Here is a 23,988-nt window from a genome sequence, read left to right as displayed (position 1 = left end):
CATTAGTGTTTCAGTAAAATACTTACAATACTGACAAGAGGTAGAAAAAAAATGTTTATTTACCCAGAGAAATTCAAATGTGGCATATGACTATGGGTCCATGTATTAATGTCAATCTATCTATAGATTTTTTTTTTAAGTTTATTTATTCTGAGAGAGAGAGAGAGAGAGACAGACAGACAGACAGACAGCATGAGCAGGGGAGGGGCGGAGAGAAAGAACCGCAAGCAGGCTCCGCGCTGCCAGCGTAGAGCTCAACGAGGGGCTCAAACCCACGAACCAGAGGTCATGACCTGAGTTGAAGTCGAATGTTTAACCGACTGAGCCACCCAGGCGCCCCCTACCTATAGATTTCTTAACGACATGGGTTGGAAATGCGTGGGTCCCCTCATATGCAGATCTTTTTTTGATACAGTGCATTATATTTTCTCTTCCTTTAAAAAAAATTTTTAGTGTTTATTTTTGAAGGAGAGAGAGACAAGAGTGTGAGCGGGGGAGGGGCAGAGAGAGAGGGAGACACGGAATGGGAAGCAGGCTCCAGGCTCTGAGCTGTCAGCACAGAGCCCCACGCGGGGCTCAAACTCCCAAACCGTGAGATCATGACCGGAGCTGAAGTCGGACGCTCAACTGACTGAGCCACCCAGGCGCCCCTATATTTTCTCTTATGATTTTCCTAATAATATTCTTTGCCCAAGCTTACTTTATTGTAAGAATACAGTATATAATACACATAGAAAACATGCTAATCAACTGTTGATGTTATTGGTAAGGCTTCTAGGCAACAGTAGGATATTAATCATTAAGTTTTGGGGGAGTCAAAAGTTATATGCAAGATTCTGACTACTACACAGGGTGCCTCTACATCCCTTGTTGTTCAAGGGTCAACCGCACTTCATTTTGCCATGAAGCGAAATGCCATTAAAGCATTTTCCAGTGCTATGGGGTACCAGGAAATGACGGGCCACACTGGAAACCACACCAGTGGTGTGCTGGAGCTGGTTCACACTGGCTCTCTAGGGCCAACCGTTGCACGTTCAGGAATTTTGAGACCTGGTTGTAAAAGAGCCAATTAACAATTAAGTTATACTAACGTGCAGTTAACAGCAAAGGTGACACTCAAAATTCATCTCTTCCTAGCTCTTTCGTGCTTTACCATGGCCTACGCTCTTGAGGTTCTAGACGTCCACCACATCTACATGGCGGAAATACCAGGCAGTGGTGAACTGCGTGCTTTCCAGCTCCGCGTCCGGTAACATCACCTCGGACGTTTGAAATGGGCCACGGTGGGAGTCTTTAGGCCATGGAAACTGGCAAAGCTACCAGGACATTTTGGGGAACCGAATGTTGTAACTTTGGTAAGCTCACCACTGAACCAAACTACTGGCTCCTTAAAACATCTGAAAGGTCTAGGGCGTGTGAAGCAAACTTTTACTTGCAAGACGGATACGTGGAAAAAGCATCGCAACGTATGTGTGTCTAAATTTAGGAAACCATCCTCAAAATTGCGTAAGGGCTGAAGGTGATTGTTTTCTTCTTCAACTTAAAACTGCAGTTATTCTGCATACATCTTATTACAAATATCAGTTACTAAAGTGTCATTTTATGGAACAACCTGTACACCGTGACTTCAAGACAAAAATAAACGTGTTGACTAAATTGAGACGGAAGTTCTTAAGAGTGGGTGGGAGAGATTCCTCTTCTCTCTCCCTGCCAAACTTCTGCAAAGAGGAGCTTATACTCATTCTATATTTGCTTACCTTTGCATCAGTCTTGGCTTCTGCCTCCTGCCTCCACCATTTGACAGAAGCTGCTCTAAGGTGACCAAAGGACTTCCTTACCGCCCAATTCTAGTCTGCTGTTCAGTCCTCAATGTCATGACCTCTCTGCGTTGTTTCTGAGGGCCCCTCCCCTGCCTCCTCCAGTAGACGGAGCGTCCTCCACCCCAACCCTAGCCCAGCACAAGGCTTGGCACCTTCCAGGTGCCCGGCCCTTGTTTGCTGAATCACTGGCCTGAGTGTTCATCCCTGGGACCTTGGACGTGACTGTTCTTTACTTGGCTGGATGCCTGTTTGCTCAGACATCAAGAGAGTAAACCACGTGGGGGGCCCTTTTTTCCCTTTGGTTTGTCAAGAGCTCACCTGTAAGGGTTTAAGAAAGCCACCGCTCTCCCCGTTTCCACTGGGCCTTATGAGCAGGTGTGTGTGCCCTTCACTGCCAGGCAGACTCTTGGATTTCCATTTCCTCTTTGGGCCCTGGGCCTAAGCCCCAAAGCTACTCCTTTGCCTTCTGTTGTTTCTTGGCTCAGAGTCAGGTTGAGTGACCTTGAGGAAGTCACAGTATCACCTCTGCAAGCTATACGATTGGGATGAAGGGGAACCGTGCAAGACAAGCTGGCAAGTGCTCAAAACTCCTGCGAGATCTGTAAACCGTGGGTCCCGATGCCACGTTGCCGTACTGGAGTTGTGCATATTTTATCTTCATAACGTGTTTCCCCTAGAGTTGATCCCCTTCAACTCCTTAATCATTTCTGTTGCTCGTGCTGAATTCCCTCAAGTCTAAAATTCTTTTCTCCTAGAGCTGCAGGAGTCGGAACCAAACAGCATCCCAGATGCCACTTTCCACTCCCAACATTACGGGATTTACAGAGGGGGAGTGATCATCTTGCTAATGGCTTAGCGGCATAAAGATCCCATCAGTCAACAACATTCAAGTTTCCGCTCTCATCTGGAGGTCAAAGCTTCTGGTTCTCCCAGCTCATTATCCCGAACACTGATCTTCCTCCATTGGCTTTCTCGCTCACTGCCTCCGTGAGGTGTCCCCCTGTTGGGTCAAAGGCCCCCACGTGGTGCGGTCACCTCTGAAATTAAAAGGGGGAACACACCTCCACCTTATGCAAACGCGTACACGGAGAGCAGCCCAACGATCCTCACCTGAATGTTAGATTAGTCAGCAGGCCATTAGAAATGAATCTAAATGATGTAGGGCAGAGTTCGGCGAGAAGTCATGAGATAAAGGAAACACACGGGGCCCAGGCTGATTAAAAAGATAATTGGTTGTGGAAAATAAGGCTGGGTTCCAGCCAAGACTTTGTCTTTGACGAAGATAAACCGACGGATCCAGTACAGTCGTGTTGGGGGATTCAGCTGCTGTGCTTTTGGAGGAGTCGAGGAGCTGGAACAAAGCAACAGTTTCAAAGTGCGGCCCCGACTCCCCCTCTGTTTGTTTTTCTGCTCATAAACATACAAGCTGTTTCCTTTCATCTGTACAGGCTCACACAAGACGGAGAACCCACAATAGGTTTCAATCAGATTTACAAATGGATGTGCAGGATGGGGAAGCCAGAGAGATCTTTTGGCCTAAGAAAGGGTCCCCATGTCCCCGGCTAGAATTAACAAAACAAACAACAACAACAACAAAGAGGAGTCTCTCTACGGACCTGAAAGGCCAGCCGACTTACCAGTGACAAAGAAAAGAGAGGCCTCTCTTACCTGAATTGTTAAAACCCATAAAGGTGTTGGAGAGGCCCCACGGCAACACACAGAGGTTTCATCTCCGCAGAGGGAATGGGAAAATTTTCCACGGATGGCGAGATACGGGGGGGCTGACAACAGGGAGGAGGAGGGGAGGTGGGGGGCGATGCCAGATACTCGATTTGGGCCTGAAACCATAACTCCAAAGGTTCTGTGAAACTACTTGCCTGAAATATTGTTTTGATAAATAAGCCTATACCCTTGTGGAATTGAAATCTCCAACTGTTCCACTGGCACGGACATCTCTGCGGTGACAGCACATGCCCCAGATTGTGGAGTTAACTTGAATTAAATTTCAGATGTGGGGGAGCTAAGGGAGGGGGGTGGCGGCAGTGGGAGGTTTATGAACAGTATGCTGGGGCTCTGATGTTGTCATAACCAGATGGCTTCAACTGTATCAGTTAAACAAAAACAAACACGTCCAGAAATAATATCATAAGGACAGAAGCGCTGAGCAGCCTCACCTGTACCCGAAATCCTAACAGCTGTGTACCCACAGTAAAGCCCACATTGGAAATTCCAAGGATATTGGGAAATCCCAAAGAGACCTTTGTCCTGACAGAAGCTCGGTGCCGGGACTGCCTCCTCCCCGAGGACATATTCCCTGAACCACTGGCCCCCAGCCCCCCGGCTTTCTACAAACCAGGAGGAAAGCAAATCTGAAACCGGGCCGGTCCTCCTGGACTCTCTGAAGAACAGGCCGGCAGAGGCCTCTTTCTAGAGCTTTGCTCTCGCTTTTCCCTAAGAAGGAAGCTTTCACTCAGATCTCGTACCTAAACTTTTCAGAAATGGAACTTCCTCCGGTTACTTACATAAGCTCTTGAGGGCACTACATCAGAAGAATTGTCGCTCATGCCAAGACACGCTCTGAGGCATGTCACTTGACTTCCCTGGGGGTCCACTCCTCTTTGCTATAGAACGGGGAGGTGCTATCATCACGTGGCGGTTGGGAAGTGAAATGCTGTACTTGAAGGTTCAGCGAGAACAGGAGAGCTGAGTGAGTGCAGTGGCCCGAGAGGCCATGTGGGTAGAGGTGTGCTGGACCCCTGGGCCCGTGCGCCGACCCGGAAAGTGAGGATGAGGCGGCACAGGGCAGCGGCCACAACACGGAGAACTGGGCACTGCCTCACGTGACGCTCAGGAGGAAGCTGAGTCATACAACGGAGTGGCTTCTAACAAGCAGATCCTGTGCTCGGTTATACCGATACCAGAGCAAAGCCAGTCCACTCTCGGACTGGCAAGGTCAGTGGAGACTGGGACACCTGCAAGGGCCAAAGTCACTGGAGGGAAAGGGAGGGTGGGATATGTTGAGTCTCCCATCTAAGGTCAAACAGCACACACCTCGGCCACATGGCCAACGCATTTTCCAGAGAATCCCACCGTCCTGGCCTGTCCGACACTGCTGTCAGAAAGGCAGAGGAGCCCCGGAGCGTTCTTGTGAGCGCACTGGGAATTCAGGCATTAACTCTTCTGGAAACACATCAAGGCAGTGACAGAACCAGTCAGCGATAATAACTTCCCTTTATTTCATCTCCACGTTCGTGTCCCCTTGATCTTTTTAGAATCACCCAGGAGAAGGGAGACTGGGACTCAGGTGTTAGAACACGTAGGGCGTAGCCCCCTCCCATTACTTGCCTCTGCAGAGGTGGGAGCCTGATCCCTGATTAGGAGGTGGACTGTGGGACAGATACTCAAGATGGACAAGACACCAGGAGATGCCGGGAGCTCAGAGAGGAAGCTCGAGATCAGGGAGACGCGACAAATCCCCATCGACGGACATTTCAAATATCTCTGCAAGTTAAGGATCAAACGAGGCCTTCGAAATCCCTTATGGAACTCAGACCCACGAAACCAGCCAGGTGAGTGGAACAAAAGACCAGAGATACCACACAGTACAAAATAGTAATTATTTATATTTTCAAAAAGAAAAAAATTAACATTTGGAAGTTGTCCCCTGTAGGAAAGGGGTGAAGTGGAAGGGACGGGACTGGCTCCTCTGCAGGTGGCAAGTCAGGTGCAAACAGCTGAGCAATCTGGGCTGGGATTCTTGTCACACGGCATTAATAATAAAATCTCCTTTTCTCTTCTTTTTGTTCTGTTTTTGTTTTGTGTTTTGTTTTTTTAGAAAAGGGGGGGAGGAGGGAGGAGAAATAAAATCAGAGAAAAAGGCCAAAAAACATTTTCCACAATATCTAAAAACCGAGAACCACGGTTCTTGTCAAGACAGTAGGAATTCTGGATGAATTGTTTTTTCCAGTTTTCAACACCAATAAAGGTTTTTTGCAAAAGCCACCACATCAGACACTCATCTTCCAGCTCAGATAACCTCCTTCCCCTTTCGCCTTCACTTGTTTTTCATGAAAGGATAAAAGGATGTATTCCGTTCTTGCAAACAGTAAGTGCTAACAACAAGAGGGCTCTGCTGATACTCGCACGGTGGTGAAGAGCTTTCACAAACATCCGAGTTTCCGCACAGTTGGATGGACTACGATTTCTCTCAACATAAATACTACTTGGGATCCACAAACTGATTTTTGAGAAATTCTGCAAAGATCCTTTCTTCTTGCCTTTTCTTTTCCCTTCTCTTAAAACTAAATGTCTTTTTTTTCTTTCTTTTTTTTTGTTTTTTTCCTTTTTGCTCCAGGCACCTGACGATTTGTTCTGCTCAGTCAGATGCAGACAGGTTTCTCCGAAGTGCCACCGCCGGGACGTCCTCAGGGTCGGCGCCTAAACTGAATCCCCACAGTGTCAAACTCGGCCGGGCCAAAGGGAACACAGTGACGCAGCAACAGGGTTTTCATTAGGTTGGACAGCCCCAGGCCCCGGGCCCTTCCCTCCCCCCGTTTCCCCCAAGGTTACTTAGTGCTGTTTTAAAAGTCTGGGGGCCACGATGCAGTCTTTCGCCCCCGCAACAGAGTAAAAGCTCCACAGATCGCGCTGTCTACCTGGTGGCCACCGGCAGCAACAGCGGCTGCTGCTTCAGGAAAATAAACGGAGTCTCACAACAGGCAGGATCTTAGGACTGCTTCAGGCGCTTGCGTGGGGGTCCCAGAAAAGGGCACTGTGCCGAAGCCAGAGAGCGGTACGCCTCAGCCACCAAGTGGGGATGTGACACCACCATCGACTTCCACCCAGAGGTCTCCAGGACATCCGAAGCGTGACTAGGAGGAACGTGGAGAGACGGGTTACCAAAGGCACGAGAGCAAGAGGGAGCAAACAGCCACCTGGGCGGTCTAACTTCCCGGCGGCCACCGCAAAGGCTGTCTCTGCCGAACGTTTAGGCAGAACCCTTAACGTACGCTGAGTTCGTCAGACAGCGGGCCGACGGGTGACCGGGCTGTGGCTGCTGCGACTCTGAAATCCTGGGTTTTGAGCCCCTCTGCTCTCAGATACAAAAGGTGAGATGTTCCTCAGGCTCTTCTCTGCTTTATCAATGCTCTTGAGACTGACTGGTGACGCTGCTAATACAGAGAAAGAGCAAGGACTCTCTCCGTCAGGCAGCTCTGAGCTTCTGAGCTTCCGTGTGGCTCTGCCGTTTTCTAGTCCCTGACCACAGAGCAGATCACGGCCTGGGGCCTGACGGCTCAAAAAGGAGGGGATCATAACCACACTCTACGGACTGGTTAACATCTAAAAAGCACCACGCCAAGTGTCCAGCACAGAGCGAGCGGTCCCTAGAAGGAACATTTAAGGGTCTCTTCTCTCCCACTTTTGCCACGATTGGTCAACTCCTTTGAAACAATCTTATAAACAGACTTAGTGGAAGCGGATTCCTGTTTTGGGGCATTTTCTGTGCCGAGTAACGTTCACTCGTCTACCCGGCAACCTCTTAGACCCGCCCGAGCCCAGAACTGCTGCTTGTGAGGGTTTTTTAAGGCCTGCTTCCCCTCTTTGGGTTTTCCCTAACTTTTGTTCTCCAACGGGGAGAGAGCCAGGACATGCCCCACCGAGAATTACTGCAGAAAGTAATACGGCCAGGTCGCTTATCGTTCGGGTGAAGGAACAGATGTACTGGAGCGAACACTTCTTTCTCCAAACGGTATTTAACAACCTCAACTACTGATTACCCCTTCCCGTTTGTCCCCATTCCACAGTCAACTGTTGGATGCATTTTACTAACTCCTACAAAACATACTTGGGTTCTCCCAGAGATCTACATGCCCTCTATTCAAGCCTTGAGTGTGCAGCGAGGACACTGCTGTTTGGGGGACACAGCTTTTCCAGGCCAGCAACTTATCGTTTTCATCATTTCCCATCACCGCGAGGAAGTAAGATGCCTCAGTCACCGATCGCATTAGCCCCGGGAGAGCAAAACCATCTTCCAAACTGTCAAGCTGAAGGGAAAGATGAAAACCCTCTACTTACTACTAAAAGGGGTTAATGAAGCTACTTGCCCGTTTTCCTCACTAATTCAAAGTCTTTCTCGTCTCTCTAGCTACCCCAACTATCTTGAAAGAACATCTTTGAAGATGCCAACTCACTAGTTGATGAAATCCACTGCCTGAGTTTTCAACTGATCCGCGCTGTGGAGGTCAGCCAGGATGAGAATTTCTGCGGCGTTCTCCACGGAGAGGTTACTGCAGAGGGCATCCTCACACATGACCTTCAAACGCTCCAGGGCATACTGTAAAACACAAGCGCCGCGGCCGTCAGAGCGGGAAGGGCTCCGGCGGCCGCTGCTGAAGCCGTTTTCTTCAGCTGTACCATCATGGATTCCTGAACAAAACCGCACGGCCCGTGAGAAGGCTACTACTGCAATTAGAAAACATAACCATGCCCCCAAGGCTGGAATGAAGACAGCTGAAATAATGTGCCTGGCTGCCATTCAAGTCCTCAAGTCTGCCTATTAGAAAGATGGCAATTACAGAGCAGACCCCCAACCTCAAGTTCACCCTGCCCCAAGTAGGATGCAAGTGTTCCTTAGACCACCACCACCCACCCTCCCTTACCACGAGGCATAAAACTCTGCTTCAGGCCAACAGGACATCACGTTTGGCATTTCTGCCATCCTTTATTCGGAGCCAAACTAGGGCGAGGCACAGCCCTTTCTAGGCGGGCACTGTCACCAGCCCGGCAGGGAAGCCCAACGGGCCCATGAGGCTGTGAAAAGGAGCCCTGCGGTGACTTTCAGCAGCATCGGCACCACTAGTTGGGCCTCGATGAGGGTCAACCCAAGGCCTCCTTTGAAAGAGAAAGGGATAAATGGGTCCTCTTCACTGGGGCTGAAGTTAAGATTCTCAGGGCAGAAGGACAAAGTAACAGAGACCCTGGATCCTGTTCCGATCTAAAAGCTTCCTATTCTCCAGAGTAAAGGGTATAAATGTCCCGGAAGTGAAGGTCTAGGTTAACACTGGGCACATCTGACCTAGCTGATCTGTTCTGATGCCGCTGGACTACGTGCTCTCAAATAGGAGATTATGAACCTAACTAAGGAACTTCAGCAGCGAGGAGGAAGGGATAAAAGGAGGCACAAAATAAAGTGTAGTTAATCAGTTCGCAGGAGAACGGTTTGCTTTACGGGCAGCCACAGTCTCCGTATAGGTCCCACCTTGAGGACCTCAGAACGCAATGACACAACACTCCTTGAGGCCGAGTCATGGCAGTCAGACCAAGACAATTTCATTTTTACGAATCCTGGGTGAGGAGGCATATCTGTTGGCACTGTGATCTCCTGCAGCCAAAAGAGAGTTTTATTGGTTTTGGTGCAGCTTTAATTTTTTACATTTGAGTAACTGGAAAACAGTTTCCATGGAAAACAGGAATGACACCAGACAAGCAAGAAATGAGGTGGCCGTTTTTGTTTTAAAAGGCTGCAAAAGGTCGAGTAGATGGTTCAGTCTTTATACAGTGCCGCACAGAACATTCCTCTTACCCTTTCTCGATGCCTTCTTTTAAAAAGGACTTTTACCGTGAACAATTCTGATCCCTGCTGCATAATTAGACAAAAGTAGCCATTCTTGTCCCTTAAGGGACAAAGTTTTTTTTTTTTTTTTTTCTTAATTATGCTTCTGAAAAACCTGCCTAATGGTTGTACTTACCCAAGAGATCGAAATTGTGTCTCCCGGGCTTGGCCGACGTGTTTTGTTTTGTTTTTGGTCTAATTACACATGTCCCCAGGAGACTGGAAAGGCTCAGAAGAAGCTGTTTCAGCCTCTTGGGTAAATTCTAGATGTTTAGATCCTTCCATGAAGGATTTCTTATTCTGTTTTCCTGAAGCTCACAACAAGGTGTAAAGGTAAAAATATTTTAAAATAAGCTTGGAGTAGAGACTGTCTAATGGGAAATTCTGAATGGAATTTGAAAATGCACCTTCGCTTAACTTCTCATTCACAAATAAAGCACTGCTGCGATTCAATTACTTTATCTTTTAAAACTGTAAGTTAACGGCACTGTACTGAAAATACCGTCCACAGAAGGTCAATTCAGGCCGATCCCCGCGCTCCGTGCGCTCACAGGGGCTTCCCCGGTCGGCTCTCTGGCCGAGGAGCAGGAATGGACGCCCCAGGAATGCCGCAGATGTCAAACCCTGGCTCTGAGAATATCCACCGCTGAGCCTTGGTATTTCCGTCTAAAAAGTGGGCCTTTTGATACTACTCGTCCTTATGGGAGCTAGAAGACGAGAGGGATAAACAACCTGGTGCGTGTAAACTTCACCGAAAATCAGAGGGCGGGTGAGGCGCAATCATTATAAACTCATGTTTATAAAAAGCTGTGTCTTCTGCTTCCCCAGAGTTCACAGTGTGTATTTATTGCCTCCACTGAAAGCAAGATTCCTGTGGTCAGAGCTGAGCTGGCTAGACTGGGAGGGCATGGCATGTTCACAGTGCTTAACTGTATTAATAAAATCTCGAAAAGGTGATAAGAAGGATACAGCTATTATTCAATCGTTTTCATCAGTAGCACCGATGGGGTTTACATGCCTCATCCTCTACAAACACTCCGAAGAGCTGATCAATAAAGATAAAGCTTCCAGTGTAAAAACAAGTACTTCCTCTGTTCCCAAGGTGCAAAGCAAGGTGGAAGGAGACTATTCCTGTGGGCCAATCCCGGGAAGGCTCTAGTGCCCTTCGGTCTGAGCCAGCTTTGCCCTCGGATGGGTGCTGCAGCATTGTGGCAGGAAGCGGCAGCACTTCCGGCAGGGAACCGTCCTTCTCACAGGGTGTACTGCTGGCCAGGTTTAAGGCCTTTTAAGGAAAACTTTCACGGGATGAATAGCCACCCAACCCCCCAGCTTGTATTTCCTCAGACCACAGGGCCTTGGAGGACAGGTTACCGAGCTCTTTCTGATGTATCTACACAACGAAAGTCAGTCTCCCAAAGTGTGTTTTGGGGACCACTAATCCCCACCGGTCCCTGAAGGAAAGGATTCCAGGGTTAACTAAATTAGAGAAATGCTATCATATTCTTTTAGATAACTCACAGCGCACATTAACATAGTAAAGATTCTGAGAAATCCTGCAGTGAGACAGCAACACACAAAAACCTCAATTTGACTTGTTTAAACTCAGTGCTTCATTAACATTTCCCCCCAGCCTTATTTTGAGAATCACTGGCGTGTTTTGGTCATCACCTTATTTCCTTGATTCGAAGATCCATATTTTAATTTTCACACTTTAATAATTCTCAAATTGAAGTGTATCTTACAATCGACACACACGTTTATTACAGTAGTATTTCTTTTTTCCCAAGGAGCGACCCATCATCTCGTAATTCTGAATATGGTATATTTCAATAAATACCTAGGTAAAAGTTGAAAATGCCAACCACGACCCTGAGCAAAAGATTATTCTCTTGTTGGCAAAGTTGCAAAGAAAGTTAAGGAACTCAGGGGAGGTAGGTGGGTGGAAGGATGAAACCGGTGACAGAGGTGAAAGAGTGTGCTTGTCATGATGGGCGCAGGATGACTTACGGGAGTGTTCAATTATGGGACTGTACACACGAAACTAATATAACACTGTATGTTAACTGGAATTAAAAGGAAAATAAAATCACTCACTGTTTAGAAAAAAAAAAGTTAACAAACTCCAGAACACTTCATAAATTATAAGGCCGAATCATAAATCCAAATGTTAGCATTACCTAAAACTTCAGTATCACTGTGCTTATATGTAATCACAACAGTGAAGGCAAGAGAGGTAAACATCAGACTTATCCTTTTTTATAATCAGGGTGACCATGTAATTTCCTTCATTCAAAGCAGGACACTTTGAAAGATAAAAAGGGTTCTACCCATAATTGTGTTGGCACCCACGTGTAACACAGGACTGTCCTGGCCACACTCAGACACAAGTTCATCTGATGTACTATGTAACACAGCCGCCCAGTGATGAAACTCAAAAGGTCACAAAAAATTCCTCCTCTTGTGGTTATTTTTCTTGTCCTTTTCTTTCCTTTCTCTTGAGAGAGAGAGAGAGAGAGAGAGAGAGAGAGAGAGAGAGAGCATGCGCACACATGTGTGCATGTGCTGGGGAGGGGCAGAGGGAAAGAGAGAATCTTAAGCAGGCTCCGTCCAGGCCCAGAGCGGAGCCTGACGCACGGCTCAATCCCATGACCATGGCTCAGTCTCATGGCCATGAGATCGTGACCTAAGCCAAAATCAAAAGTCGGACCCTTAAGCGACTGAGCTACCAGGCGCCCCTATTTTTCTATTCTTATCTCACCTTGTCAGCAGCTGCCAGCAAATCATCAGCCATTTTGTCGAGGTTCGGAGCCTTCCCCGTGTAAATGAAGCACATCATTTCCTTAAAAACTTCAGGCTCCACATCATTGATTTCAACCCGATTCTATGCCAGAAAAACTAAAAATGAGAAACATTCCAACAGAACAAAACCCCCAAACAATTTTCATGACTTTAAGCTCCGGTGGGAGCAAGGCGTGTATCATCTGAAACCTAACACAAATGGGCAATCTCTCTCTGCCCTACTTCATGAGAACAGCTTTTCCTCCTATCCTATGCACCACCTTTACCCTCTCAAATACAAGAGTTGTTTTTGTTTTTGTTTTTGTTTTTTTTGTGGACTTTTTCTGAGTGGAAACACCTGTCTAAAACCCTCCCTCCAAACTGGATGATCTACCTGGGACACAGTGAGTCTGCTTTACTTAGAATGCTTCTGGACCACCTCTCTCTCCCTGCTCTGAGAAAGTGAGAATGATACGCCATTTTAATAACACGACTGGAAAAATAAATCTGGTGTCAAATTAGGAAATCATCTGGATCTAGCCACCTAGCTACAAAGACATATCTTCATTCCGTCACATACCTTTTTGCTCTCCTCCATTTCATGTTCAAACATGGCACTAAAAACTGGAGAACGAGCTACAAAGTGAAAGGGGAACAGAGACAGATAAGGTTATCACACTGAAACCTCTTGGCTCTTCTGTTATGAAGAGACCACTCTGTTTCCTGTCCCATTCCTGCCCCCAAAGGGTCTTGGCCTCAAATTGTATCAGAATAATAAAATTCCTTTCTTCTTCTATTATACCAATAAGCAAATAATAATACAGAAGGGGGAAAAAAGAAACCAATACTTTCTTCTCTTTTTCTTTTTTAAATGTTTGTTTATTTGAGGGAGAGAGAAAGAGAGAGTGCACGATCACATGCACGCATGCAGAAGGGGCAGAGAGAGAGAATCCCAAGCAAGTCTCACACTATCAGTGCAGAGCTTTACATAGGACTTGGTCACACGAACTGTGAGATCATGAACTGAGCCGAATGCTCAACCGAGCCACCCACTCTTTTTTTTTTTTGCTTTTTAAAGATTTTATCTTTAACTAACTGCTACACCCAACATGGGGCTTGAACTCACAACACTGAGATCAAGAGTTATATGCTCTACTGACTGAGCCAACCGAGTGTCCTGAAATGACTTGCAAAATAATTTCTCATTAGCTCCATTCCAACCACTCATTTGAAGCAAATGACCTATGCTGGCTGACAACGATCTCCTCTGGGTAGACGTGGGGGTTCAAATGGAAGATCCTTCATGTTTTAATACCCGGATTTTTGCCTGAAACCACGACACCGACTTTCTCCAGTTCCAGGGATCACGCGGCAAGGAGGTCAAGAACAGGGCTCGAAGGCATCCATTAGCAGAAGAAGTGCATGCTTGTGGATGGCAGGTTGTCTGTTCCTTCAAGCCATGCACTCACATTAGAGATGATAATGCCCCAAAGAGGCAAAAACAATCTTACAACCACCTGTGGCCCTTCAAAACTCAACCCTTCCTGACAAAATCTTAATCTCTGGTATTTACTGTCTCCCATTAGGAATAATTTGATTTTTTTTTTTCCCCTTGGAGGAATGGGGATAATGACAAAAGGTGAGAAACGGTGTTCGAGGCCATGCCCACTGTAGTCTAATGAACGTGGACAAATAAGTCCACTTAATTTCAACCATGAAAGTGATAAAAGGCCTAAAAACTCAAATTTTATCATGTTGCCCAATAAATCAGAGGTTTTGGCAAAAGCTGAGACTACCAATCTCCACCTGAGAGGAGGACCAGACGGAATATGTAGCAGAACTCTGAGCTAACAGGTTACTTGAACGTTGGCCTACAGTTTCTGTCCGCAAGAACTAATTTTGGATCTGTCATTTTCTAACCACATTATCTTGGGCAAACCACTCAACCCTCTGAGACTCAATATTTTAGTCTATTCCAAAGAGATATTCGTTCTCATTGCTTTTATTTCAGAAGGCTCATCAACTGTAAGGTACTAAAATACTTCACAGAAGTTGAAGATTAAAGGGTTGGTGCTTTTAGTAAAAAGGGAAGGGTCTGAGCAGCAACAGGCTTAGAGGGTCTCCGGTGGCTAGACAGAAACTGAGGCTATGCGAATAAATAAAATCACTTGGGGGGAAATAAGGAGAGGAAAAGAGACCTGAGGCGGACCCTTAGGGACACCAGTGTTGACAGGGATGCGTGAAGAAGAGGGAAGCCACATATCAGAAGTAGCCAGAGCACCAGGAGGAAAAACCAGGAGAAAGGAATCAAGTACTATATGAACTAAGGAATCCCTCAGATTTAGGAACTAGCAGGTCACAGAACTTTGGAAAACTGCTTTCGTGGCATGGAGGTGAACTGAGGATAAGTGGGAGGAAAGAAGTTGAGACAGTGAATGTGCTAACTCAAGAAGCTCAGCTCTATTTAAAGAGAGAGAGAGAGAGAATAAATGAATGAATAACTAGAAGAAGGAGAAGCCCGAGCCTGTCTGTTTCCAGGCTGGGGGTAAACAGGCAATTGGAGAAAGAGAGACCCAGCAAGGGTATGACTGGCAGAGTGAGGCTTCTGAGAAGGCGGCCTGTGATATGAAACAGAAGTCGAAAAGATAGGCTGCTTTGGCCATAAGGAAGAACAACCCCCAACGGAGAGCGCAGGGAGAAGGCAGGTAAGGCAACAGACAAGAGCGGAGGGAGAAGGGCCTCAATATTCTCTCAGCAGCGGCAGCAGCGGCAGCAGCAAGCATCTCTCTTAGGAGCTGGAGATCGAAGGAGACCAGTAAACAGTCTGAAGTATCTATTGTTATGAAAAAGAAAGGGAGCGGTGTATCTACAGAAGAGCTCCTGACAGTGCCAAGAGTCTAGCCGAGCGTGGAGACGCTAACCTAAGAGTTAATGACTTCCTTTGGCAATACACGGTAACACCTAGTTGCGAGCAGGAACAGGAAGACGGCTGGATTGAGCCAGACTGAGGTTTTGCCAGGTGTGTGTTTTAGAATGATACTGCTGAGAGTCTTGGTAAGAAATTTGCTGCCTGAAAGTTCACGTGACTTCCTCTTATGGCTTATGGTCTGAACAGAAGTTTGCGGCTGACTGCTATGCCTTCGTGGGAGGTGAAGTCAGTGCTGCCTTATCGGGGGCCGTTCCGTGTCAGTCTTTCTGGTCTTAAGGACCAAGGGCCTCTTATGAGAGCAAGACCTGATCTTCCATGTCATTCTCATTCTCCTATAGTATAGTCTGTACTGCAGGGAGGGCTAACACTCCAGGGCTGGGGGACTTAGCCAGACGGTGGTTTGGTCCTGGGTCTAGAATCTTCTCCATTACATCCTAAGTCCCTATCTGGGGGCTAACACCTGCTCTTTACCGGCGTTTTGACATCTACCCTCTAGGTACAGAGGCATTCAATACACATCATCATCCACTGCTCGACAGTGGTGACCTAATATGGACAGTAGTCTTCTGGGTTATGACAACTCACGTCCCCACCATAAAAAAATACATCTAGTTGCAGTTTTTCTGCACCAGTTTGAAAAAGTGATGTTATTCAAAAGGTGATTATGCAGCCACGGTTTTTCTTTGTTTCACCCAAACTAAAGCTTCCCATGAATAAATACCAACCTGCCAAGATAGCTTTGTGAGCCTGGAACTCCTGGCCAGCAACGCACAGACAGCAGTCTGTGAACCGGGAGTTCTCCCACAGTCCTCCCAGCTCATCGGCCAGCCGGCACTCAGGGACCTTCACCATATTCATAGTGTTCTGGCCAGAAATGTTGACGGAATCTTGCACCACACTCACCTGTGAAAGACAAGGAAATCTAGTCCAAAGGTTCTGTCACCAGGAATTTTCTTCCCAGCAGGAAGAGAGATGACTTTTACCTCGATGCTGTAGTACATTCAGATACAAACGTTAGTCATGTTCTCTTGAAACCACCTCCACAAATGGAGGCTTTATCCTGTGGATCAAGTAATTTCCAATCTGCCGCGATCACACTTACTCTACACCACCCTAAGACGAGAAGCACAAAGCCCCACAAATCTCCTTCTCCTCCAACTGCTAATAAGCTCCACCTCCCCTGCCCTGAAAACCTGGGCAAAGCCACAGGGCGGCGGGGGGAAGGAGACACGGGGGAACGGGGACACTGACCTAAACACGTATTAAACCTCAAGTATTTACCTTATTCTGCCTTAAGCAAAAGGTCAAATACAAAGAACTCCTACAGAAACTACCACTTAAAACTCTCTAGAAGCAAGAATCTGATAAGCCTGAAAGCACTTAATTTTAATGAGGTCGGGACCACGAAAATAAAATGCAGCCTCTACTGGGCCTGGTAAATAATTGGCGCTTCCTCATAGAGGTTAGTCTAATAAACAGAACTGGGCTTGGGAAGGTCTTCCCTAGCAGTGATAGCTGGGTGGGTAGCCCACACCATTTACACGCTTTTACTCGGTCCTTTGTGACGATGACATACAAGATGGCTGGCTCCAGCTAGACATGCACTTACTGCTCTGGAACAGAATGAGGACCACAGATTTACGGAGGGATCCAACCCGCCACGACGACTTCAACAGCAGCGTGCTTTAACTAGTTGAATGAACTGTTCAGCCTAGATAAAAACCCAAGTAACTTCCAAATGGGTCAGTGAAACTCAGATAAATCTGTTAGGATACCAAGTACAAGGATCTATACATCATACAGCATCCCAAAATAAATGGAAGCTACCAAACTGAAGGTAAGACCCAGCAGATCAGTCTTCTGCCTAACAACCACTGCTGTGCCTCATCTCCATCGTATGGGGTTAGGAATGTTAATATAAAGCCGAATTCACAAACCTTGAGGATCAGCTCCTCACTCTTGCTACTGCTATGAGTTAGGTGAGAAAGACAGCTTAAGGAACATCCTAAGTGACCCAAGTTTCTCTCACCCTTCAAGATGCAAGTTACCCCTTAAATGCAGTCACAAACCCAGAGGTAAAATGAACGCCCCATCCAGGTGACCCGTAGTCTCTTTTGCACAGGAGTGAGATACTTACTATCAGCTCAAGAAATTTAGTCATTTGTTTAAAACTAGCCATGGTGATCTCTAGCAATGAAGCAGCCAAGTTAATCAATTATGAATGTACTTAACGTTTGTAGCACATTTATCAGAGCCAGATTATAACATTATTTTAATAGCTCAGGATCCAGCACAAACTACCCCACAGAGATTCTCTCTTGCCCTAAGACCTCTAGTTTGGTCTAGCCACTTTCTCATACTAACATCAAAAGTAGAAGTTTCCTGTTTCTAGTCATAGCCTGGAAATACGGATTTAAAAAAAAAAAAAAAAAAAAAAGAAAAGAAAAGAAAAGAAAGGAAAAGACCAATTAAACCCAACTTCCTCATTGGGAAAGGCTGGAACGTCTTGGGATGGTCAATGAAGGGAACGGAGAACGCTTCTGGCAGTGGGTTCCTAAGCTTAAATTAAACCAGGTTGACAGGAGCCCAGAGTCATTAACACTCGATGGTGATTTACTAGACTGGGTAAAATGAATTGGCAAGAGCTAAGCTGAATTCCGAGCTATGGTTACCGGCGGACCCTCTGCTGGTTGGATGTGCGCTCGGTAATGAGGGAGGCCCAAAGACTATGACTTGTCTCGCTGGGGCCATTCCTCTCTCCAGACACAGACAGAACACAGCAGGAAGGAGAATGTACCTTTACTGTCTGAGCCAGACTTGTGCTGTAGATATATGGATGCCTGGAGTCTCCAGAGCTCTGAATGTCTGGCACCTCTCACCAACATTAAATACGCTTAATTAAAAATAAATTTTAAATGGCATTCACAAATGAGTCTTCAGAGTCCAAACTTTCAACTCAGGAAGGGATTGTTTTCCTCTGCAAACGATGATGCTAAAATGAGACCATTTTGAGAAAAACTAAAGATTTTTTTTTTTGTTAATGCCTGTGAAGTCGACTATGGAGACTCATTCAGAATTGCAGCTGTGAAGATGACGTGACGGTGACATTTATGTCGTCTTAGAAATGACTGCATGAAAATGTCTCAGGAAGGCTGTATACCCCTCTATGTTTCAAGTTGTAAACGGGCCTCACTTTTAAAGTCGATTCCTCTTCTTAGAGAAGAAAATTCCATAAAAGACTAAAGGCTGTGCCAATTCTTGTACATTTTATCTAAACATAAAAAGTCAAGGTGAGACCAATGGAAATGTATTTTGAAGCTTCTATATAATGATAACAATCAAGGAAACAATAGGCTGCCGCACAGAGATGGTCTGTAGCAGCAGCATTACTTCTAATCAAAAGACCGGCAACAATCTAGACACGCGCCAAGAAGAGCACGAATAAATAAACTGCTGCATATTCGTTCACACAGCACACTAGTACAGAGCACTAAAAATGAAAGAACTCTAGTTATACCCGCCACATAAACACATTTTAGACACACGATGCAAAGAAAGCAACGTGACCTACGTGACCTGCGTACGTTCTGACACCATTTTTATCAAGGGCACAAACAAGCAAACCTGAACAGGTCGCTGTTCAGGCACACAAATGAACAAGGGGATGATAACGTACAATTTGAAACAGATCATCCTCTGAGTGGGGATGAGGCCCAGGGGAGAGGGGAGAAGCACACAGGCCAGTTCCGAGTTACTGGTGATGCTGTTGGGTCGGGTATTAGGTTTACAACATTATGTTTATACCCTGTAATAATGTTACATATTACATCATTTCGGTAGGTCAAGAGCACTCAATATTGGCGTTATCATACAGTTCAACCAATATCTCCAGACCATCCACTAATAAGATGATAAAAAAGAAAAACAGACCCACATAATTTAAAATTTGGTCAAAATACATATTCCCGGGCCATGAGAGGATATTCTATGTTTGAGAAGGAAAGTGCTATTTTAAGACTCCACTAGGGTCTAGATAGTTCATATTCGGTATTTCATTCATACGGTGTTTCACATTTCAACTTTAATTGCAACATTACAGACAGACACCGGAATCTTCTACCTGTCAGAGGCACACGCAGTGAGAGAGGGATATATGCATTTTTATGGTTTATAGCTATTCGTTTTCAATATAAACAGAGAGAAGAATCAATAGAAGCTGAAACACGTCATGGAGATTTTACTGTGAACCAAATTATTAAAGGGAAAATTAGGGGCACCTGGGTGGCTCAGTCGGTTAAGCGTTCGACTTCAGCTCAGGTCACGATCTCGCGGTCCGTGAGTTCGAGCCCTGCGTCAGGCTCTGGGCTGATGGCTCAGAGCCTGGAGCCTGCTTCCGATTCTGTGTCTCCCTCTCTCTCTGCCCCTCCCCCGTTCATGCTCTGTCTCTCTCTGTCTCAAAAATAAATAAACGTTAAAAAAAAAATTAAAAAATAAATAAATAAATAAATAAAGGGAAAATTAAAAGCGTACAGCCTCCACGAGCCTTTCATCGCCAAAGGAGACCGTCTCTGTTAAGAAAACGTGGTAGAGCCCACGCTTCCTCGGCCGAACGGCATTCGGCTCCGCGTGGCGCCGCGTGGCGCCGCGTGGCGGACGAGAGGGGGGAACGCGCAGCTGCCACGGCCGGACACTAATTTGCTGTACAAGGTTAGGAAAAATTACCTGACCTCCCTAGGCACTGCTTCTCCCCCCAGTAACGCGAAATGAAGGTAAGAGAACTAATCCGGCTCCGAGGATTGTGATGAGAGACAATTCAGGGAATGCTTTGAAAATGCTGCCATAGCGACTTGCGAGAATCGTCCCATTTCCTAATAGACAAGAACGTCACTGAGAGGTGAACCCAGTGTGGCGCATTATAAACGAGACTGCTCGTGCAGCGATCTAGTTTCATTTAAATGTTCATTAACCGCTGAAATAAAGCCCAAAGACAAACGTGATTCTCAGCCTTTTGCCTCAGGATTCCCTCGTGTGGCCTCTAGGAACAGCCAAAAGAATCCACGGAACAACCGTACTTTTGTTACCAAGATGCAATAAGCTCGTTTATAAATAATCCACTGACCGATAGGAGGGAAGTACCCAGGCCAAAGGCTGAGTGACGAACGAAGCGGTGGAAGACTCATAACCTAAATCTGTATGTGGACATCGACTGCATAAAAGCCTCTGAATAATAAAAAAATACTAACTAAACCAATGATACATAAAATAAAAATACGAACCAAATACCGGTTTATAAATAATCCACTGACAAAAGGGAGCGACAGGTCAAAAGGACAGAGTGTGCAGCAAAGAAGGATCTAGCTTTGAAAAGCACTAAGAACTCAGATGAGCTGCAGACATTTTTAAAACCCACACATCCAACACACCCCCCCACGCAACCGTCTTGCAATGCTGAATGCTACTAAGTCCGCGGAGAGCCTGGGAACAGAAACGAGTCTCACTAGGCACAAGCCCAAGCATGAGAAGCAACACTCAGCACCTGTGGCCAACAGAGAAGTGTGAGCGGAACAGATGGCACACCTGGTTCGATGGGAAGAAACCGATGGCATCAGCAGAACTCAGCAGACGTTTCCCTGTTCAACATCTCCTCATTTCCAAAGTGTCATCTCACTTCCCTTCGAAGTCAGTAAGACGAATCTAAACTTAACCACAGGATTTCTCCTAAGAGAATTTCATATGGGGAAGTGAAGGGAGAGAATTTCATATGGGGAAGCAAAGCCTTGGACTTAACCACAGGGTAAGAGACTGCCAAGCGAGGGCAGGCCAATTGGTTTCCAAATCGAGAATGGCGATACAGGGGTTGGAGTAGCTGGAAGGGATTTGGGGGGATGGGCTGGGAGGGGGAGCAAAGCAGAAGAGGCTGGACCGACTGTGGACTGGAAAATGTGGTGATAAAGGTTGAGGCTTTGCCTAGAACACCAGAGGCGAGATTGAGAGATTTCTCTTCTTTCAGAGAACAGTTCAAAGACTGGCTTTCGTTTCCAAAAGAAAATAGAATTTTCCACTATTTTAAAATCTTTCTGAAATATAGGTCTCTAAGAGAGGTAAGACTAAATTGATGGTCTTAACGTTTCATAACATCAAAGCTCATACAAAACCACCTAATTGTTCTCATTTTTTCACCAGGGCAACCGAGCACGATCTGTAAATAATAGGACTTACACAGAATACAAATTTCAAGTTCACAGACAAAAACAACTGCAACATTTTATGTATTTACAGAGAGGCCGTCACTCTAGTATTTCCTTCTTTCACTTAGCAGTGAGAAAGGAGAGGAGGTAGCTATTATGCGACTATTTATGTATTTAGTGCAGTCCTTTAATAAACTACGCGTCCAAAGTTTTCTAATCCCCAGCAACTACTCTGCAGAAACACTCCGCGAGCTGTGACCGGGGAGAGAAGCTGGCGACTGCTGGCCAGGCCTCTTCCACAAAAGGGCAGGATTCCGAAGGGACACCCTGCCCCACTGCGCAGGTGGTGATAAGCCTTTGGACCTGTCGTTAACTCACGGTGTGAACCTACCATTATGACAGAGCACACTGGCAGTCGGGGAACTTGCCTGCACCCTCCCCGTGAAAACACAGCGGTCACTCTCAAGTGGTGCCGCTCAGCAAGTGGTTCTTGACCATACAACGCATAGGGAACACAAAGATCCCATCCGACTGGAGGCTTCATTCGTTGGTGACTCTGTGAGTTTGTGAGGATCTTAAATACACGGATAATGGCATGAAATGACTGACTAGTATATGCTTATTAAAGAAACCACTTTCTACCTCACTCTCACTTTGGGATTTTTACTTCAAGGCTTCTCCTGTAAACCCAGAAAGGCTCCTGGGTCACTGGTGAGAGAAGGACGCTCCTGGCTGACTACACGGAACTCGCCTAGCCACCCACGAGTTAGAGAGCTATAGCTACCCTTCACCCTGGAAAAAATGGTTCTCACCTTCCTAATTTCACAACCACTCCAGCAAGACAAAGCGATATACCCAACTCCTGGCAAGAGTCATCCAGTAGGGCAGAAAAGGAAAGTGATTTGGAGTCAAACACAAGTAGCCTTCCCACTTAAGAAGTCGGAAAGGGTAACGGGACAAATATACATATTGAGTTGCTGGCCCTTCTCCTCGGCTTGCAGCACCAGCCCTTTCAAATTCTATCTGCAAACACCCGCAATGAAAAAGCCAGAATCCTGACCCAAGCAAGTCAAAAATCACTCCTACCAAGATGGCGCACCATCTTTGTTTTTAAGAACGGCAACGAGCAGAAAGCTGAGGTGCCCAACAAGCCCGAAATCACGACAGTTTCAATCACAGAAGTAACACTTGGGTTGCGCCACACCACTTGGGGATTTTTCTCACTCTCCATCCCTGAAACAACATAATGAAGCCTACCGATTCCCAGCAGGTCTGGGAATTGCTCGTCGCACCGTGGGGTAAAAGGACTCACCTCACAGAAAAGGGTAAGCTTGTCATCAGGGAGAAGCCCGTTGGCCTCATCCAAGAGAAAATCTCTACGGATGAATTTTTTGAATCCCCAGTCTTTGCCTTGCACAAACCTATATGCCCGTTGACTCTCTGGAGTAGGAAAAAAAAAAAAAGTCATATTTAGGGTTACTCAGAACACAGATCAAATCTACAACTTGTCTGTGTATGAAGCTGCTTGATGTGAAAATAAAGAGTTGCATGAAGAGCAGAACATTTACCCATAGCTTTGGTTTCTTCTCCCTTGGCATTCAGGATGGAGAATTTGAATTTTGCCCGAACTTCACTCTTTGGACAGCTGACCAGTAACAGGTAAAGTGACAGGTAATCTTTGCTTTCTTCATCTAGCCCTTTTGGGTTTACTCGCAAACACCTGCCCAAAACAGACAGGGAAAAAAATATAGGTCAAAAGCATCCATGTTTGTAGGTTTTGTGATGTGACAGGAGATACAAAACATCTATTTCTTGAGAGAAGATGTTAAGAGAACCAATCCAGGCCCCATAGCGGGAGATTCTGATTCAGCAGAAGACTACTTTGGGAACCACTGTTTGGGAGCAACCTGAGTCACCTTCTAAGGAGTAAACAATAAAAATAGAAGGGCATTCTAGAATCCGACACCACATCCCTTACATCTCTGCCTCTTTCCTCACAATCTCCCAAATCACTCTTTTCTCCCCTGAAAACATTTGAAAATGGAGCCTACTTCCACTCTGTTCTAATCCTCAGTCTCAGGAAAGGCTGCCCCTTCTTTGGTCAGGACTATAGTGAAGCCATGAAAAACACAACGTTGTTGAGCCCTTTAATATCACCTTTGGAGAGAAAAAGTATTGCAAAGAAATGTGTGAACAGCACATAATCTTCTACGGACATTTTATCAATCTGGCAGTAATATTCTAAGACTGAAATAAAGAAGGCAGTATGGAGGAAGCACAGACAAAAGCAAGCTCCCATTCCACAGGATAGAGTTCCAAGCTAGGCTTCCAAAGAGAGTCAGAGATGACAATCTGTTGCCACTGAATCAAAACAAACTTCAGACAGAATTTAATAGGTTCGACTGAGTTACGTTGTAAATGTCATTAGTTGATCTGCATGTGGTTCACACTGCTCCCACCACATACAATCCACAGGCCAGATGTATCCTTAGGCCTTGCCAGTGTTACGGCACCTCTCTCAAACAGGTGGCCCAATGCAGTGCCTCTCTAGGGTGTGCATATGCCGTATACATCACTGTATGTCGTGCTCAAGATGCAAATTTAAACACAATGCCTAAGAAGAAAGCGTTCTCTCAGTATCACCTAGTAATACACTGCTTA

General features: G+C 46.1%; 1 protein-coding gene across 4 annotated transcripts in view; it reads right to left on the bottom strand.

Annotated features, from left to right (window-relative positions):
• Window positions 1–5,423: 5,423 nt before the first annotated feature.
• SPOP (speckle type BTB/POZ protein) overlaps window positions 5,424–23,988 on the bottom strand; it is a 68,041-nt gene continuing 49,476 nt past the window's right edge. For 3 of the 4 annotated variants that reach the window (XM_078437282.2, XM_078437283.2, XM_078437284.2), the window contains exons 4-10: window positions 22,896–23,047; window positions 22,640–22,767; window positions 15,865–16,042; window positions 12,791–12,846; window positions 12,191–12,313; window positions 8,012–8,154; window positions 5,424–6,691 (exon numbers count right to left, since the gene is read on the bottom strand). In XM_078437282.2, coding sequence (XP_078293408.1) covers window positions 6,547–6,691; window positions 8,012–8,154; window positions 12,191–12,313; window positions 12,791–12,846; window positions 15,865–16,042; window positions 22,640–22,767; window positions 22,896–23,047 — 925 coding nt within the window. In that variant the 3' untranslated portion in view covers window positions 5,424–6,546. Of the gene's footprint in view, window positions 6,692–6,719; window positions 7,865–8,011; window positions 8,155–12,190; window positions 12,314–12,790; window positions 12,847–15,864; window positions 16,043–22,639; window positions 22,768–22,895; window positions 23,048–23,988 lie in introns of those variants that run through there. The other variant, XM_078437285.2, reaches the window with a different exon arrangement.

The sequence above is a fragment of the Panthera onca genome, chromosome E1 (genome assembly GCF_046562875.1).
Source record: "Panthera onca isolate mPanOnc1 chromosome E1, mPanOnc1 haplotype 2, whole genome shotgun sequence".
Taxonomy (NCBI): Eukaryota; Metazoa; Chordata; class Mammalia; order Carnivora; family Felidae; genus Panthera; species Panthera onca.
This window is presented reverse-complemented; position numbering and strand designations above follow the sequence as displayed.